The sequence below is a fragment of the Varanus komodoensis genome, unplaced genomic scaffold, assembly GCF_004798865.1.
Source record: "Varanus komodoensis strain SLA01 unplaced genomic scaffold, ASM479886v1 scaffold102, whole genome shotgun sequence".
In the NCBI taxonomy this organism is placed as follows: Eukaryota; Metazoa; Chordata; class Lepidosauria; order Squamata; family Varanidae; genus Varanus; species Varanus komodoensis.
The window spans coordinates 488,433-507,935 of record NW_025335279.1 but is presented as its reverse complement, the minus strand read 5'-3'; the positions used below and the strand labels follow the sequence as shown (position 1 = coordinate 507,935).

Genomic DNA, 19,503 nt, shown 5'->3' with positions numbered 1-19,503 from the left:
GTGCAGTGGGTTTCTCCATCAATGGGGCTGCAACAGAGAGGACCAAGCAGTGAATGACCAACACGAGAGACACTGTGATCAGGGAAATGTGGCATAACCATCTCAGGAAATCCAGAGGGCCAGAGGTTCTGTACCCTTGGCCTATTGTATATCCCACAGGATCTGGTAATCACCACCACCTCCTCAGAAATGGCACAGAAATCATTGCAATTAACAAGTTATTACACAGAGGCAAACTGTTGAAAGCCACCACCATTTATCTAGAAAAAAGGCAGGGTTAAATGGGTCAGGATATGTACTGAGTTGTGTTAAGGAAGGTCTTCTATTGTGCCTGGATGAATTCAACCCAGTGAAGTACCTGTAGAAATCCTTGTTGTCAGTGGAGCATCGTAGACCCCATTAGGTTTCTCCCCTTGTAACTCCAGTTCATACTCGGTACTGGGTTTCAAATCCACCACATTGACACTCCTCTCTGTCCCTGGTATTCTGATTTCTCTTGGAAGTCCACCGGATTTGGGGTCCTTATACTGAAGGGAAAAGCTGAGGAAGGAACTGGGTGGGGCAGACCAAGTCACATGAAAACTGTTAGGAGAGACGTCAGTCACCAATAGGTCCTTCAGCAGCACTTCAGGGCTTAGGGTGGGAATAAAGCTGGTTTGGGTCTTGGCAGTTGTCGTTGAACCTGGAGCTGAAGGAAGACAGATATGGGGTGAGAGAACCATTTCTGGAAGCGCCAACCACTTTCTCCCCCAATTCTAATCCAGCCAGTGTACTTCTGCACTTCCTAGATTTCAAAATGAGGAACAGAGGACTCCTTGACCACTGTTACCTCCTCTACTGGGGGAATGTGCACTTGCAGGCTATTTGGCAATATAAAAATAGATGATGATGATGAGAGAATGTTTCAGCTACTGAAAGGATTAGCTTATCTCAATAGGTCTTTAGCCTCTGCACCAGGAATGCAATGGAATTTCATTCAAATTTAAGGTTCAGCAAACCTTCCACAGTTTTTTATTTTCACTTTAAAAGCCTAATATTTAAAAAATGATCAAGGTGTTAATGCTGGCATTTTACTTGCCACAATTGTATTCCAACCTTCTTTCATGGTGTGTATGTGAAGTTATTCCGTTTAACTTCTTGACTCCTGAATATATTTATCTTCCTGCTTGAAAGATCTCTTTCAGGCATCTTTGCAAACCTAGCATCTCATGAATACCATCACCTAGCAAAGTTCTGAGTTAAGACAATAATCAAGGTGCAAATTTTAATATTTTTGCACATTGCATTTCAAAGATTCCTGAATCTAACAGCATCTATAATAGGGAGTGCTGGTGAGAGCTTGTCCTAAAGAGTATATAAATTAGTGCAACAATAGGTATTTGCCCATGAATATTTTTTAGGAAAAATCTTCTCAGGGGCCTCAAAAAGTTTCTCAACATCTGCTTTGTACACATTGTTTTGAATACTCCTTGTTCTCAATTGGCAGCAGCTACATTGCTATTATTTTTCCTTAACTCGGCCCTCTTCCTGGGAACAATGAGTTGTTCTGACAAACCCAATTGACAGTGCAGTCAAAGCTTCCTGTATCATAGTGCCTGTTCTGGATAAGTGTGCACCACAGTACCCCTTCAGCTCCCACATCCATTGACAAATGGAGGAATATTTTGCAGGTCAAACTATTTGCATAAAGCAGCTCCATCCCCCATTTTTATCCTAACATAAACACACTTTGCAAAGGATAGCTGGAAAACTTACAGTTCAATTCAATTGACATATATGACACCCATACCTGTATCAGAGCTGACCCTCCCCCCCTCCCCCCAGAAAAGAACAAGAATTTTCCACCGTTCTAGGCAGACAGAAGAAAAACGAAATCCCACGTATCCCAGTTAATTTTGACGTGGACACTTAAAGCAGGGGTGCAGAACCTCAATACTGGGGGCCAAACTAGGCCCTCTGGGGATTCCAATCTGGCCCTTGGGGGATTCCTCAAAAGGCACCCCCTTCCCCTAGCCCCACCTCCTTATCCTAACCACTAATTTGTGGTGGTTTTCCAGATTTGTGTGGTTTTCCTCCCATAGTAAAGGGTTGAAATTGGAGTCCTGTGACGGCAGGGGGTTGGACCTGATGGCCTTCATGGCCCCTTCCAACTCGACTATTCTATAATTCTATGAAATGCTTCTCCTAAGGATGAGGCACCAGTGGGCATAGCTTTAAGCTAAAATCTGCTGGCATCTGGGGGGTGGGGTGTCTGACCCTCCTCTTTTTGCCTTCTGCCCTGCCCGCCAATGGAATACAGCTCCCACGAGCTTCCCTGAAATGGAATTCAGGCCTCAGTCTGAAAGAAGTTCTGCACTCCAACTCAAAGGCTGACATGTGGACGGTGGCAGGAGCGGCTGCGTGATGGATATGTGACAGAAGCTGACACTGCTGCAAAAGAAACTGTGAAAAAAGAAATCTCTCGGCCACAGAGAAGCAACATGGGGATAAGAGCTGCGAGCACTGCTTTGCCTAGAAGAAGAATAAAGCCATTAAACATGGAGGCATTGAAACACTCTTGACCAGAGTCAGCATGTGACTGTAACTAAAAAAGAGAAAATAAAAAGAGCACATGACACAAAGAAATTAGCACTGAAACAACATTTCACAAAAAAAGTGCTGAATTCTCAAAGTCTAAATGTGAAATTTTACTTTAGAGGGCCACTTTTTGTGGGAAAAAAGGAAACTTGGCTCTTGTTAATAAATATTTAAGGTATGGTATTAAATGCTAAGAACACCAGACTATTTATAATGTATACAATAATTTGTATATCATGTTTTACAGGGAAATGGGTGTTTTCACAGGATGATCTGGATCTAGATAGATCTTTTGGCCTAATCAATCTCACAGAATTGTGGGAATACAAAGGAGGGGTTAAAATGCAGGATAATATGTCATACAGAAATGTGTTGAGTACTTTACAATTACCCTGTTTTCTTCTCTAAAATTGGAGATGGTATTATGTGGGTAGCCCATTAGTGCTGAAGCCCTGAATCTTTCATTTGGAGAACCAAATCTCTAAGAGCCCATCTGTCCAACCACCCTGCTGCCCATGGGCTTTTGCTGAAATAAAGATGCTTGTTCTGATGATTTTAGTTGTATTTGATCCTTGGGGTAACTGGCTTTTTACCCATGTATGATTCACTTCCTGTTGAAACTCCTTGGACCTTTCTACCTGACTCAAACTACATGCCCCCCTCTCCTTTGTCCATATATCCCTTTTACAAATGGTGGTGGGGCTTAGGAGACAGGGCCCTCCAAGAACAGAGAGAAAGAGAAAGACTGACTTTAGAGCAAATTTATTTGGGCTTCTTTTTTGGGGGGTGGGGGCATTGTTCTAGCAGCTTGAGCCCTGGATCTTTTAAGTAGTAGCACTGTTCTTTGTTAAAATCTTTCAACTTTCATGAAATTGCTGCAAGCAATTTTAGTGATAAGGCTATAAATGCTGCTGCTTTGTCTGGATGAATAAATTCACAGGTGGATGTGCCTTGAGATCAGCCTTAGGCAGCAAATACAGGAGCAGGGGTAGTAAGTGGTGATGAAGTTCTGGAGGACAGAACCACATGCCCTGTGCCTTGACTCCTCTAAGTCAGCCTGTTGCCCACAGGCTTGGCAAAGGACACTCTACTGTCACCACTGCAGAAATAAGATTAAGTTGCTAGACTGGTCAGCTACTGTTCACCAAATGGAAGGAAGACCATCTTGTCCTTCACCTCTGTCGGCAAAATGTCTTGCACCAGGCCCACTGGGGAATCCTAATTCAGCTCATCTGCAGTAGACATTCAGACGAACTCAGGACAACATAGAAAGGGGCTGAAGGCAAACACACCGGTTGCAAACAGCTTTGTGAACAAACACTGGACAAAAGGAACAAACTTTGGAGCAGCACATAATCGCACCATTCATCTGGAGGAGGAGAAAGATGAACATATTAAACTGGAGGACACTGTGACATCTGTGCAAAGGACAACACAGGTGAAGGACACAATTAAGGTGTTTCGTTTTGTTTTCAAAGAGGAAGATAAGTAGCAGGCTGGCTGGTGTCTGAGCAACTGCCTGGACAACGTGAAAGCAACACAGGATTAAATAATTGGCAGTGTGTGACGGCCACAAAAGCCCAGTATGCTAGCAAGGTGGAAGAGGCATCATGGTATAAGTTACAGGAAAAAGCGACAGTGAACCACCCTAGAAGGGCTTTCCTACCAACCCTGGTACCTGTGGCAGTTATCAAGGAGTAGGACTTAGAGGAATGTCCTTTCACGACACCGTGGATCTCCACCTGGTAGGTTGTGCCAGGAGCCAGTCCAGTGATGTATGCAGTGGAAGCATTTCCAGGCACTACTAGCTCCCCTTCTTCTCCATTCCTTATGTTTCGGTAGCGGATAACAACACTGTCTGAGACCCCCCTCACGCCATTCAAGGAAACCTCAATGCCATCTGAGAAGCTGGCCACCACTCTTGGTTTGGGATGCTCTGGTCGGAAATATCCATCTGAGTAGACACTGTCTGCTTCCCCTATTGGGATTTCCCTTTTTGGAAAAGAATGGTTAGTCTCTTTAATAAGACGTTCCTCGACTCTTACTTGGATCTCCTTTGGCTTCCGGTAAATTAGGTAGATATATATGTCCCTGGCCACACTCTCTATGGTCCGATTGCCCTGGAGAGGGAAGTTGGTGGCACGGAGGTAGCTCTCCAGGCGTTCAAGGAGGGACCCTTTGAATGGGGAAAGCTTATCTGAAATGTTCTGTGTCACTTTCTTCAGGAAGAGCTCCTTGGACAAAGAGGTGGTGTTGAATGGAGTGTGGCCTGGGCGTGGCTTTGTGCCTGGCTTCCTGGCTTCAGGCTCAGAAGACGGGGAGAGGGGAGCAGTGCTTGGCTTCCTGGCTTTAGGCTCAGAAGATGGGGAGAGGGGAGCAGTGCCTGGCTTCCTGGCTTCAGGCTCAGAAGATGGGGAGAGGGGAACAGTGCCTGGCTTCCTGGCTTCACGCCCAGTGGATGGAAAGAGAGGGGTAGAGCCTGGCTTCCTGGCTTCAGGCCTTAGATGGGAAGAAGGGGACGGTGTTGAGTAATGCTTGACGGGTTGGCTCGGAGCAGGTGCTGGTGGGATCAAAAATGGAGGTGGTTATATCAAAGGACTGAATGGAAATTAGTAGTGGAGGCATCATTTGTGGGAAGTAGTACCAACTGGAGTGGTAGAGCCCCACTTGGTCTAACTTCCCAGTTACCCCATCCTTTCCAAACAGGCCTGTGTTGGAATTGGCACCTCACAAACAGGAGAACACTCAATATTTTGTGTTTTCTCATCAGCTGTAATAAAAGAGATAGCTTTAGTCTGAACCTTCCTCATACAGCTTCCTGTTGGCCCCTCCGCCTACATGCCTTCAGAGACCTGTGAGCTATAAAGAAAAGGAATGAATTAAGTGGGGAGATCACATCTTGAGACCACAAACTGGTGCAGCTGTAGAAATGAAGAAATGAAATAAAGCTTGGGTAGAAAGAAGAGAAAATAGTTATGGTGATGGACCTGGGGCAACAAGTGTGGGGAATCTCTTACTCTTCTTCCAGTGACCCGTTCTTCTGTACAGGAACCAAACAGACATTGCAATGGAATCCAGGCCAACTGCTGGGGGTCCCACCGTAAAGAATACTAGCTACTCTGGTTTTGGGAAGTGCTGGAAAATAATTTGAAGGGAGCCCCTGCTCAACCCTCTCATAGAACTACAATGGCCAAATACCACTGTGAGAAGCCCTGATACAAGAGTCAAACACAATCAGGATCCTTCTCTTTTGTTAACAAATCTAATTAGACAACTTCACTCTGATGCTTTGAAAACTGCAGAAGTGAGATTAAAGGGGGAAAAAACTTCTAATTTTCTAATTCAAAAGATTTCTGGTTAGACTGTCATTTGAAGCCTCTGAAACACTTAACAACATTCCCTTTCTTCCCACACTGACCCCTAAATCTAAATCATCCCACTCTCTTCGCCAAATCTGTTATTCCTCCAGGGGGAGAAATACACAGACAGCTGCTTGATTATCATACAGAACTACAGCCACTCCTCACATATTCAGCTACTAGTTTACAACAGGAACAACAAAAAATGCAGAAATTTGCCTTCTTTGTCACTTCTGGGGTTCCACTTCTGCCAGATCCTTAGTCCATCAAGCCCGGCATTCTGTTCTGTTCATGGCCAACCAAAGGCCTCTAAAAGGCTGACAAGCAAACTTTTTTCTGCTCCCTGTCCCCCTAGAGTGGCATGAGATATGAGACAATTCCCAGAGCCAAATGTCAGGCCAGTGCCCTACCGGTAGTGCTGACGATGACGCTGGTGGCTCGGCTGCTCTCGCCGCTCTGGCGGGCAATCAAGGTGATGCGGTACCGCGTATTGGGCTCCAGCTCTTCCAGTCTGACGTGTTCAGGTGCCGCTGGCAGCTCTATGCGTTTTGTAGCATGGGCGGGACGGGCAGAACCTAGAGGTACGTAGCTGAGGATGTAGCCATCAGGATGAGAGGTGGGTGGTTCCCACTGCAAGGTCAGTGTGTTTTCTGTCACCTGTGATGATCGCAGGCCACGGGGAGGAGCCACTCCTGGGAAAAGAATGAGACACAGATAGGGCATGAGAAATTAAAATGGAAGGTAGAGGAGGATGGTAAAAATAGAAGATGGGTTTGTGCAGAACGAAGAATGAAGGCAGCCAGAAGAGTAAGGTGGAATGGAGCTAGAGTGCTTTAAAAGTTAGGACTAGAACATTAATGCACTGAGGTAGAATATGCATAGGGTGGTTAGATATTTAATGCAGGAGAAAGTGGCACAGAGTGCCTTGGATGGTAGAGGAGAGAGGATATAATTCTAAATGTAAACTGTTAATTACATAAATAAGGAAAGTGAACCAATTTATCTAATGACAAATCAATATAATTCCAAAGAACAGTACTCCTTAAGAGATCTGACATGTAGTGACTTATGGGCAATGTTCATTCTTCAGTCAGATCAGAACATTATTAAGTTCAGTTTGCATTTATCCAAATGTTATGCATGCCTGTAGGAATGGATGGGTTTGGATTACCTGCCAAAATAATCAGGAACTACTAGTTTGCCATTTGTTTTCAATTTTCTCTCATGCTACTTAATTATCTATATAGTTTTATCAATACATTTATCTCTCTATATAGTTATCTATATATTAGCTATAGATAATAAATTCCTTGAGGCAGGGACTTACTGTCTTCTCTACCATAAAAGGGAAGCATTTGTAATTACATGCCATCAAGTCATCTATGACTTATAGTGACTCTGTCTATGAATGCCTGCCAAAATGTCCTGCCCTTCACAGCCTTTCTTGGCTCTTACATACTCAAGATGGTGGCTTCCTTTATGGAATTGATTCATCTCTTTCTTGGTCCTCCTCCTCCTCTTCTTCTGCCTTCAACTTTCCTTACCATGATTGTCTTCTCATGATGCACCTGAAGTAGGATAGCCTAAAATGTTGTCATTTTTGCTTCTCAGGCATGTTCTGGCTTGATTTGATCTAGGACCCACTTGTTCATCTTTCTCTCAGTGCGAGGTATTCACAGAGCTATCCTCTAGCATCATGTTCTGAACACTTCCATTTCTTCCTGTCAGCTTTCCTCACTGTTCAGCTTTCACATCCATACATAGTGATTGGGAACAGAATAGTGTGAATGATCTTGGCCTTGGCCTCCAAGGAAACAGCCATGCATTTGATTATGTTTCCTTGTTGTTGTTGTTAGTCGCGAAGCCGTGTCCGACCCATCGCGACCCCATGGACAGCATTCCTCCAGGTTCCCTGTCCTCCACCATCCCCCAGAGTCCACTTACACTCACACCAACTGCTTCAGTGACTCCATCCAGCCACCTCATCCTCTGCTGTCCTCTTCTTTTTTGCCATCTATTGTTCCCAGCATTAGGCTCTTCTGCAGGGCATCCTTCCTTCTCATTAGGTGGCCAAAGTATTTGAGTTTCATCTTCACTATCTGGCCTTCTAAAGAGCAGTCAGGGTTGATCTCCTCTAGGACTGACTGGTTTGATCACCTTGCAGTCCAAGGGACTCGCAGGAGTCTCCTCCAGCACCACAATTCAAAGGCCTCAATCCTTTGGCACTCAGCCTTCCTTATGGTCCAGCTTTCACAGCCATACATTGCAACTGGGAAAACCATAGCCTTGACTATACGCACTTTCGTTGGCAGGGTGATGTCTCTGCTTTTTAGTATGCTGTCTAGATTTGCCATAGCTTTCCTCCCAAGCAGCAAGCGTCTTTTCATTTCTTGGCTGCAGGCCCCCACTGGAGTCCAGGAAAATAAAATCTGTCACTACCTCCATTTCTTCCCCATCTATTTGCCAGGAAGTGAGAGGACCGGATGCCATGATCTTAGTTTTCTTAATGTTGAGTTTCAAGCCAAATTTTGCACTCTCCTCCTTCACCCGCATCAAGAGGCTCTTTAGTTTCTCTTCACTTTCTGCCATGAGAGTGGTATCATCTGCATATCTGAGGTTGTTGATATTTCTCCCAGCAATCTTAATTCCAACTGGTGATTCATCTAGCCCCACCTTTCTCATGATGTGCTCTGCATATAAGATAAATAGGCAGGGCGACCGTATACAGCCTTGCCAAACTCCTTTCTCAATTTTGAACCAATCAGTGGTTTCGTGTCCAGTTCTCACTGTTGCTTCTTGACCCGCATATAGGTTTCTCAAGAAACAAATAAGATGGTCTGGTACTCCCATCCCTTTAAGAACTTGCCACAATTTGTTGTGATCCACACAATCAAAGGCTTTAGCATAGTCAATGAAGCAGAAGTAGATGTTTTTCTGGAACTCCCTAGCTTTCTCCATGATCCAGCGTATGTTGGCAATTTGATCTCTAGTACCTCTCCCTCTTCGAAATCCTGCCTGTACTTCTGGTAGTTCTCGGTCCACATACTGCTGGAGCCTAGCTTGTACGATTTTGAGCACAACTTTGCTAGCATGTGAAATGAGTGCAATGGTGCGGTAGTTTGAACATTCTTTGGCATTGCCCTTCTTTGGGATCAGAATGTAAACTGACCTTTTCCAATCCTGTGGCCACTGTTGAGTTTTCCACGTTTGCTGGCATATTGAGTGTAGCCCTTTTACTGCATTGTCTTTAAGATTTTGAATAGCTCAGCTGGAATACTGTCACCTCCACTAGCTTTGTTGTTGCTCAGACTTCCTAAGGCCCATTTGACTTCACATTCCAGGATGTTTGGCTCGAGGTTAGTGACCAGTCCATCGTGGTTATCAGGGATGTGAAGCTCTTTCTTGTACAGTTCCTCTGTGTAATCTTGCCATCTCTTAATCTCTTCTGCCTCTGTTAGGTCCCTGCCATTTTGGGCCTTTATCATGCCCATCTTTGCATGAAACATTCCCTTCATATCTCCAATTTTTTTGAAGAGATCTATGATCCTCCCTATTCAATTGTTTTCTTCTATTTCTTTGCACTGTTCATTTAAGAAGGCATTCTTATCTCTTCTAGATATTCCCTGGAATTCTGCATTCAATTGGGTGTAGTTACTGGTCCAGTTTTCATGCTCCTGGAAAGGAAATAAGCCATAGTGGCTTATTGCCTCCCTGCTCTGCTACACATTCTACAGAGGTCAGTACAATTACTCTCAGTAGTGTGTCTTCTTGTGTTATGCACACCCAGGCAGGGTGGCTTGTTGCCTTGGCTATAGTTGTACGTGTCTAGCTAACCATGACTGGATGGGTTTACACAACATGACAAGCTGTGCTGCCAAGGGTAATTATGCAAAAGCCGGGCACATTGGGTTATTTCTCATATGTGATCATGCAAAACTTGTCACTGAGTGATATGGTCCTGTTTCTGACAGCAAGTTACTCTGTATTCAGGTTTAAAGCAATCCTCTGCCTATGGAAACAGGAAGCAGGAAGAGAATTGGGCAACACACAGTCAACAAGCAGTTAGTGCCCACTACAGGTAGAATCAGAGAAAAAGAGAAACATGCACTTGCTCCTCCAGGCTACATACGTGTACGCACGGTCTGGGTGACAGGGGGTCCATAACGCTGCCCCTTTTCTGCTCGAATAGTGACTCTGTATTCCTCTCCTGGTTTCAGCCCTGTGCGTTTGAAGACTGTATCGGTGCCAGACAAGCGTACAGATTCACCTTCCTGACGATCCTGCTGCAAGTTGGGAGGGAAAAGGTATATAAAGGATCAGCATGGTGCAAGCTTTCCTGTCACCTCCTCACAGCTGACATCTTGGCTGGTAACACAACAACTCACAGCCAAGGGTCAAGTACAAGCTGAGTTTGGGTTGTTGCTATAATGTAGGGGTTTGTGCTATCTGAACCCAGGCAAGAAACCATGGTAAAAAGCCCACAGTTCACAACCCAACAGCCAACTGTGCGTTATCTTTATGGGTTTTTTCCTTTGTGGTTAACAAGCCATAACTTGCTGGCACAAGTGAGTTCAGGCAACACAATAATCCACATTTCAACAACAACTCCTGTTCAACCAACACTCAACACATGACTTGTTATCTGAGATCTGAGCCCAGTTACACTCTGAATCTCATTTTTAATCTGAGCTTACTTTTTTCACAGTAGTAGGGAAAAAAATAATTTTCTCTAGCAACAATATATTGTTCCCTGCTCTAGTGCATAGAAATGCATGGTAGCTTGATCTTGGATAAGCAAGGAAGACCCATTTGCTTTACCCATTCGCTTTAGTGCTTCATCGATACAGATGAGCATAGCTACCTGAATTTTTGGACTGTCCTTGTGGCTTTGGCTATGGGGACTATCATGATGGGCCTTTGCACTTCCAAATTTACTATTTCATTATTGGACAGGATGCTAGATTAGATGGACCTTTGGTCTAATCCAGTGGGGCTCTTCTTACGTTCTTAATGTAACACAAAACAGGTTCCTTCTTCCTCGTGTCATCCACTAGCCCCAGCATGCATTGTGCTAGTCAAATGAATAAGGCAGGATCTCTTTCCCCTCTTCTTACCACCCGTAATACACACAGACCACAGGTACCATCCCCACAAACTAACAATACCGTATTCCAAAGTATAGCAAGTTACCATGGGTATCACGTGGATCTCATATGCATCCACAGAAACATCTGGGCGGTTCCACTCCAAGTGGAAAGATGTTTCATCTCGATTTGCCACACGAACACCAATAGATGGAATCTCTGATTAGGTTGAAGGAGAACAGAACAAAAAAAAATAGGGCATTTCTCCATTACTGTTCTCATACCTATCCTCCCCAAAGCCTTGCCCAACACATATTGCTGGCCCAACATATTTTGCAGCCTGAGGTGGAGTAGCAAACTGCACCCATCCAACTGCCCAAGGACTCTGGCTTCTGAGGCAGCTCTCCTTTCAAGTGCCTCTTCTCCGCCCTAGTTGTAAACACGCAAGGACATCCAAGTAAATAATTACATTTGCTGCCTTTTCAGGAAACTGCAAGTGAAGTGTGGCCACTTCACTCGGCATAATGGTAGGTTCGGGCCCACTCCCCTTCCTCCTCCCAACAACAGCCCTGTGAGGTGGGCTGGGCTGACGGTCTGCGACTGGCTCAAGGCCACGCCGTGAGCTGCGCGGCTCGGCGAGTGCTACAGCCTGGGCCGCCTCAGTCCCAGTCCTGCTCTCTCACTCCCATACACCACACGGTGCACTCCTGCTCTCTGGCTGCCAAGCAGGCACGCGATAGCATCGGAGCGCAGCACTAGCGAGCGGCTGCCGCCTGTTCGCGACGCACAAGGCCGGCCGCCTGCCTGCCTGCCTGCCTGCCTCCTCCGGCGCGGCGGTGGGGCTGGCCGGAGGCGACGGGCTGCCCCAACATCCAAGCGGCTCTTGCCTACCCGTGGAGCAGTCCTCTCCGGAGTAGCCGTCGTGGCACACGCACACGCCGTTCTCGCACCTCCCGTGGCCGCTGCAGTCCGCCGGGCACGCTAGCTGCCCGCAGTCCGGCCCGGTGTACCCGTCGTGGCAGGCGCACACGCCGCCCTTCAGGCAGCGCCCCCTCTGGCTGCAGTCGCCGGGGCAGGCCCTGGTCCCACACGCCGGGCCCGTGAAGCCCGGCTCGCACACGCAGCGTCCGCTGAGGCACTCGCCGCGTCGGTTGCAGTTGCTGGGGCACGCGCGGGCCCCGCAGTCGGCGCCGCTGTACCCGGGGTTGCACACGCAGCGCCCCGCCACGCACTGCCCGTGGCCCCGGCAGTCCCCGGGGCAGGCTGGCTCGGAGCACGACGGGCCGACGTAGCCCTGGAAGCAGGTGCACCGCCCGTCCACGCAGCGGCCCTGGTCATTGCAGTCGTCCGGGCAGGAAGGCGGCTCCTCGCAGCGGGTCCCGGCGTAGCCGGGGCGGCACTGGCAGCGCCCGCTCACGCACTGGCCGCGCTCCGGGCCGCCGCACCCGCCGGGGCAGAGGGGCTCGGCGCAGGTGGGGCCGCCCCAGCCGGCCTCGCATTCGCACAGGCAGCGGGACAGGTCGAAGGAGCCGTGGTGCGAGCACAGCGTGCGGACGTCTGTCTGACCTGGGGAGGGCGCGGGAGCATGCGGGTGGAGAAGGGGGGGGGGGAGAGAGAAGAGCTCGGTGGTCACCGGAACAACTGACAGTGTTTTCTTTTTGCCACACGTACGCCTTCCCCAAGGATCTCACGGTGCTCTCCCACGCCTGTTTCAATTCTCACGATAGCCTGGTTACCCGCAGAAGAGGGACGGACCCCAAAATCACCCACTGGCTGAAGTGGAATTAGAACATGGGTCTTTCTGTTCCTAGGTCGACCCTTGGATTCTTATCTTCCTCCTGACAAAATGGCTGAGAGTTTCTTCCTCCCCCATTCCCCTTCTTCCTCCCCACTCCCATATACACAGGTCTTTTTCTTGCATTAGCTATGTATGGGGTAGTCATTGACTAGAAAACAGGCCCCACCCCATGAATCCCATCCCCTTATTGTATCCCTCTTTCCTTTCATATTTGTTTTGGAAAGTAGGACATAGATTTGCCACCCTCACAGGGCAAAGTGTTCTAAATGACAGACAGCAGTCCTCTGTTTGAAGTCATCTTCGATTTGAAGGGCTGTCCGCTCTAAATCCAGTTGAAACATAAAGGACCATAAGAAGGAACTTCGAACCATCAGGCTGGTTCATCAACCATGAGCATCTGGATGGAAGCTGGGTACACACATCACCTGCTCGTGGTCTTCCCCATTATGGTGAGAAATAATGTATTTCTATTTAAATTATAATACTTATTTCCAAATTTGCACCTGCACATTTAAATTCACGTATGCAAATATGCAGTGCAGCATGCACATTTGCCCTTGGCTGCAGTGATGCATTTCTTCATTTTTGGCAATGTGTTAGTGGCCACGCTAGTCATAATATCTATCTGTGCCACATTCTTCTTCCTCCAGGGCCTTACCTGTACTGGCCTGTGTGCTGGGGCCAGCAGGGCAGCAGCCTCCCCCCGCTTGGCAGGTGTCCCGCAGCATCCGCACCTCATTCTCGAGCGCCTGCAGCCGTCTCAAGAGGTTCTGGGTGTCCTCAATGCCAGGTGGGCACCCACAGGCCTGAGGGGGCAGGTTGATGCGGTGGGTGAAAACCACATGCTCCTGGTCAGGCCCTTCCAGGGTGTGCTCATACAGGCCCCCTCCTCTGGAGGAGCTGGGAGGGCCCAAAGCTTCTTGTGGAGGAGAAGAAGCACCCTCAATTTCTGCGTCCCCTTCTGCCCGTTTTATAGTATAGACATGAGAGAAGACTGTTGCATTTGAGCGGATGGCAGGATGGAACACGTGTGCCTGCCATGAAACCTCCAGCCAGAAGATGAACAAGATAAAGGGAATGGCTCTTGCTGGCCTTCCCATGGTGTGTACCTGTGAGGGAACAGATGAAAGAGAAGGAGAAAGGAATCAGTTCTGCAGAGGGTCATCGCCTAACATGTGGTAGAAATGAACCGGGAAGCAACATGTGGAAGAAACGGACTGATGAAAGACCTCCCTCATGAAGCTGCCTCCATCCCATTCTAGTAGGCTGTTCAAAGGGGATTGAGAGGTGAAACAGGGCTGCATGTAGCTTGGTTTCTATGCTCCATGGGCAGGAGAGGACAAGCTTTGACTTGGGACCAAGCTACAGGAAAGACTGCATTCTCCCAGGTCAGCCTGCTCAGGTTTTAAGATCTTTGGGGGAAGTGCTTTTTTTTTGTTGTCCTGCCACCAGCAGAGGTACATCAGGAGAAGGCCTTCCCAGATGCCAAAATTCCCTGTTGAGGGAGTTAAGGGTGGGACCCTCTCTCTGCTGTCCTCCCATTGACAGGCAAACATGTTTTTATTCAAGTAGGCCTTTGGTTTGTAAAATAGTCTGTTCCTGAAGCATGTTTTAATTGGTTGGCTGCTGTTTATTGCTCTTGTGTTCTGGAATGATTTGTTTTTATGTTGTGTTTTATGTTGTGTTTAATATCCATGTTTTATGATGGATAGCCAGGTTAAGCATTAATTTTGGTGGGAAGATGGAATATAAATTAAATAAATATTTTTAAAAATAACAACAACAGGAAAAACATGTTCTTACCTGTAACAAGTACCAGCCCAAAGATGCTGTCTCTGATAAATATGAAAAATTGACAAGTGTGTATGTCAGGTATAGCCAATTTCATGTGTGTTAATAGATGTAAAAATCTCACTTATATACACATGTGCACAAGCACTATATCTTAACACATTGTGGATAAAGCCAATAAAAGAGTTGGATTTCAATCCCACTCTTGCAATGCCTCACCACTGGATAAAAGAGCCACCGAGGGAATTATTAAACACTATGTGGATATCGCCTATCACACTGATGTGGACAGCAGGAATGCAAACAGAGGCCTGCAAATGGGGATCCCAGAGTCCTCGCCAAAACTAGCTGGTTGGGAAACAGCAATAGTGGTGGAAAAACAACCCGCAGCAGTCGCCTGCTCTGAAATGCAGCTGGAGATGGTCTCAGAATCAGTTAGGGAGCAGGAAGCTAGCTGGGAAGGGGAAATGTGATTAGATAAAAGCAGGCCAGGACAGACAAAGGGAATGCAAACATCTCCTTAGAACTTCCTTTCAAGAATAGCTATTCAGCTGCAAATTGAGCTGCCTCCAGAGGCTGTGGGCTCTCCTCACTTAGCTCTACTTCCCATGGGACAAGAGCCCTATGTGACTATAAATGGCATGTGGGAATGTGCATGGATCCTCTGCATCAGGCCTGCATAAACAAGCCAAGCACAGCACATCAGTTGACTCCTAAGTCTGAAGAGCCCCTGCTAGAAATCCTGGGAGTGGGACAGAAACAGCTCAGCCATCTAGCACATGTCTGCTGCTTGATGCAGGAAAGCCGAAGCTAAAACATCCCAGCATGCAGCTGTCTGGCCTTCGCCTGAGGACCACACGCAGGGCCGACATCAAAGACAGGCATGCTTTGGCATTCACCAAGGGCCCACACACCGCAGCAGGGTTGCACTGACCAGAGCCCCTTGGACTCGTTCATTCTCGTTAGCACTGGGGCCTGCTTATTCCCCTGCCTGTCTTTTTGGCCCAGACAAGGGCAGTGAGGAAGAAGAACAATAGATGCTGTGGCCAACTTGCTCACTGATTTGCTGCTGGCCAAGCAAATGATAGCAATGATGAGAAAGAGGATGAGGAAGAACAGCAGTTGGTGACTGGCAATGGAGAAGGCACAGGGACTTTGATACATGTGGAAATACAAAAAACCCCGTGGAAATAACTTTCTGATGAGTCCAAAGAATATGCTTTTGAATATAATGCCAAAGACCTTTTAGAGAATATGTCAGAGTTATTTAAATCCATGACAATTGCAGCAAGAATTACAGTTGCTTCTAAATGGAAAACAGCAGATTGAAGATTGAAAAAGAAACATAGAAATATAGAAACAAAGCGAGTCAGAAGGGGTTTCCCAGGCCATCTAGTCTGACTCCCAGCTCCAGTTGGTTCCGTTCATGTAACCCCCAACATGTGGTTGTCTAATCTTTCCTTGAACACCTTCACTGATAGGGCCTCAACCACCTCCCTTGGAAGCCCGTTTCGTATCCTGGGGGTCCTAACCTTCAAGAAGTACTTCCTGACATCCAGCCTGTAGCCTGGTTCCTTGAGCTTTTGCCCCATTGGAACATGTCCTGCAGGGAAGAACAGATCACAACCCTCCTCCACATGACATCCCCTCACATACCTATATGCCACTAAAAGATCCCCTTGGAAAGAGCAGTTCCCTCCATCTCTCCTCTTATGTCACCTCTCCCAACCTGGCTACCATCCTTGTGACCCTGTGACAAATACTGTGACAAAACTAAAATTAAATGCAGTGGACTAACAGTCTTATACAAAAAGCTCAAAGGGGTAAGCAGGTAAGAGAGAATTTCTGCAGAGCTTCAATTCAGTAGTTAAGTTTTATGGCACTTCTGGCTAAAGAGTTATCAGATGTTAACCATCCATCACGGTCAACATCTGAAGCCCTCCAAGGGAGGTTCGGTCGTAGCAACGAAGGCCTTTCAGTGGGGATCTCCAGCTTTGAACACCTCTGTACTGAGGTCTGGCTGGTGCCATCGTTGCTCTCCTTTGGTCCCAGGGAAAGACTTTTATCTAATTCCACTCCCCAGCATTGGGCAGCATATGAAATGGCGCTTTAGTTTCTGAAAGGGTTTAGATAGTTCTATTGCAATTTTGTTTACTTGTTTCTAAACAGGTTCAAATGTCTGCATTTGCTCATTTTATACCATGTTTCTGTTGTGCTGTGAACTGCCCCAAGTGCTTTGGCAATAAATGACTGAATGAGAATTCCAGGTATGATGAATTCCAGGTATGAATTCCAGGTATTCCGGGTATAGGCCATGTACCCTACCCTACAAAACAGTTCTCTGCTTGAAGAACTGTTTGGTCCAAGTCTGAATTAAGGTAAAGAGCCCTGTGGAGGAAGAGCAGGGCACTGAAGTCGGCCACCAGCAGTCAGCACCTGGACAGCAGAGTGCACAGGCCTCTACAAGTCGTTATTTGTTTTTCTGCGCCAGACGAAGACCTTTTTATTTAAGCGTCATTTTAATTGTTAATATTATTTGCTTATTTTATCTGGCTAGGGCGACTTATTTTATATTGTTATTTCTTGTATTTTAACTTTATGTTGTGAGCCGCCCCGAGGCTTCGGCGAATGGGGCGGCATAGAAATGTTTTAATAAATAAATACACAGGTGATCCAGTCTCCACGTTCTTTACGATGATAAGTTGCACATTACCTACTTAAAGTGTATTATTATCTTTAAGTATATAAACATAATTATATCTAATATAATTAGGTACATATTACCTACTTAAAGTAGAGTAACTGTTTCTGAAGTTGCAGCCATATATTTATATTTGCATATGCAACATTTATGCTAATCTGTCTCCTCTTTCGTTCTATGTAGTAGTGACATGAAAGAGGCCACTCTAAGCTAAGGGCTGCAAAGATGATGCCGGACAAACCTGCCTGGCAAGGCAATACCATAACCTAGATGTAGCCTCTCTCCCTGTCACATCTCTGCTCCGACACTGACCAAACCTTATACAATTTCTTTGTATACTAACATTGACCTCTGTTCTCTGAGCACTGTTGCTTATTGGCCCAAAATGGCACCACCCACTCACAAGAGGAAGGTATGAGCAGACCTGAGGAACCCCAGAGTTTGCAGAAGTACAATTTTGGGCAAAACCCCTCAGAGCAAGTGGTAGGATCCCCTCAAATGGCCTAATAAGGGATGGTAGCAGCTCGGTGAGCACAAAATGCCAATCACTATGGTGTGAAAGGGGTAATGGGAAACCAGGTGAGAAGGAAAATGGGATGCAAGCGTCCTCAGTCTGAAGGGGGGAGGATGCTGCAGTTTCTCATCAGCACTGAGTGCCTGGACAGCAGACTGCCCCACAGGTCACCTGGCCAGTCTCCCCCCACTGCAATCCACAGCAATGCCATCTAAAATAGTGTATAGTCATATGAGTGTGCATGGTCAGATCACATGCAAATCCATACCCTCTTTTACCCTGTAAAGGTGATTCTTTTAGGGAGTGGGGTTATGCCTAATTTCTGGGCCAGCAAAGACCATTCCCCCCAAAATTTTCTGCACAAAACTGTTAATCAACTATCAAGCTGTTCCATCTACTTTTAGTTTTGCAACAGAACGGAGATCTGAGCACTACACAGGGAGGTTTGTTTGTTTTTTGTTTTTTTGGCTATATAAATTCTAAAAGCACTGTGGTATAGCAAAATATTGCAGATGCACAAGTCAGAAAGCATTGTCTTTTGCTTTCACAATTACATGCCACATTGTCCCTGCTCCAAAAAAACAAACAAACCCCACCAAAACTGTTAAACATGCAAGAAAATCTGGAGGGTCACAACCTCATCTAAAAAACCAGTAAAAGACTGCAAGTGGAGAATGATGAGCACATGATAAATGCCTTACATAGAAATTCCCTTTGACTCTGCAGGATGGCGGCCAGTCCAAATACAGAGCTAGGTGGACAAGTGATCTGGTTCAACATATGGTAGTTTCCCATGCCTACTAGGGAGTTGTGGCTTGATGGAGAAGAGAAAGACCCATTCACTTTTAATTTAATTTAATTTAATTTAATTTAATTAATTTAATTTAATTTAATTTGGGGTCCCCTTAGAGTTGCTACCTGCATTTTTTCCTAGAAAGGCTTCTGTGCCTTTAACAATGATATCACAAGAATAAATTCAGCAGCTGAAGCTTTCTCCATGGCTGCATTTCTGTGCCAGGGAAAAAATAAAAAGCTTAATCAGTAGAATTTCTGCCTGTTGTGCAGCTGTTGAGCAGCCCTGCCAAGTTGGGGAGGGGGTGGATTGGTGGTAGCAGTATCCCGAATTAACCTTTCTCCATAGATGGGGGCCCAACATTCCCCCCGCCTCAATTCAGGTCAATGCAGTGCTGGAATCCATGGAAGTTAACAAACATTGGAGCTCTGGAGAAATGCCTGCACCGATTTATTATTATTCCAGCTGTTGGCCTGACGTGCTGCACTTTTCCAATAAACTTTTCTGGACTTCCCTTCATTCCCTCCAGGGGCTGCTCCGTTACTTATTGGGAGTAAATAAAACGCCTGCTAGCCTCATGTTGTATGAATAGCCTCTCACAGAAGGACACAGCATAAGAACCAGGAATTGTGCCTTCCAAATTCTTCCCCTTCTCCCCGCTTCCAACCCCTGCTTCGTCCCCAGTCCCTTCTGAGACGATTCAGTGACGATTCAGTGTGACTTGCCACTCCTCTCAGCTTTAAATTTAACAGACTCCTGAGTGTAAGAGGGATTTTGATCGATAAGCGCACATGCTTGAGACTCCTCCAGCTAAATCAAATCCACACATTCCTCTCCACCCAGTCCTGATACGTTGGGTGAGGGTGGGAGCGGCGGTGCTGATTCA

General features: G+C 46.5%; 1 protein-coding gene across 7 annotated transcripts in view; it reads right to left on the bottom strand.

Annotated features, from left to right (window-relative positions):
* TNXB (tenascin XB) overlaps positions 1–19,503 on the bottom strand; it is a 107,575-nt gene that overhangs the window by 63,812 nt on the left and 24,260 nt on the right. For 6 of the 7 annotated variants that reach the window (XM_044419345.1, XM_044419341.1, XM_044419342.1 and 3 more), the window contains exons 2-8: positions 13,477–13,927; positions 11,912–12,586; positions 11,127–11,239; positions 10,066–10,219; positions 6,347–6,628; positions 4,256–5,137; positions 359–688 (exon numbers count right to left, since the gene is read on the bottom strand). In XM_044419345.1, coding sequence (XP_044275280.1) covers positions 359–688; positions 4,256–5,137; positions 6,347–6,628; positions 10,066–10,219; positions 11,127–11,239; positions 11,912–12,586; positions 13,477–13,918 — 2,878 coding nt within the window. In that variant the 5' untranslated portion in view covers positions 13,919–13,927. The remainder of the gene's footprint in view (positions 1–358; positions 689–4,255; positions 5,138–6,346; positions 6,629–10,065; positions 10,220–11,126; positions 11,240–11,911; positions 12,587–13,476; positions 13,928–19,503) is intronic. The other variant, XM_044419344.1, reaches the window with a different exon arrangement.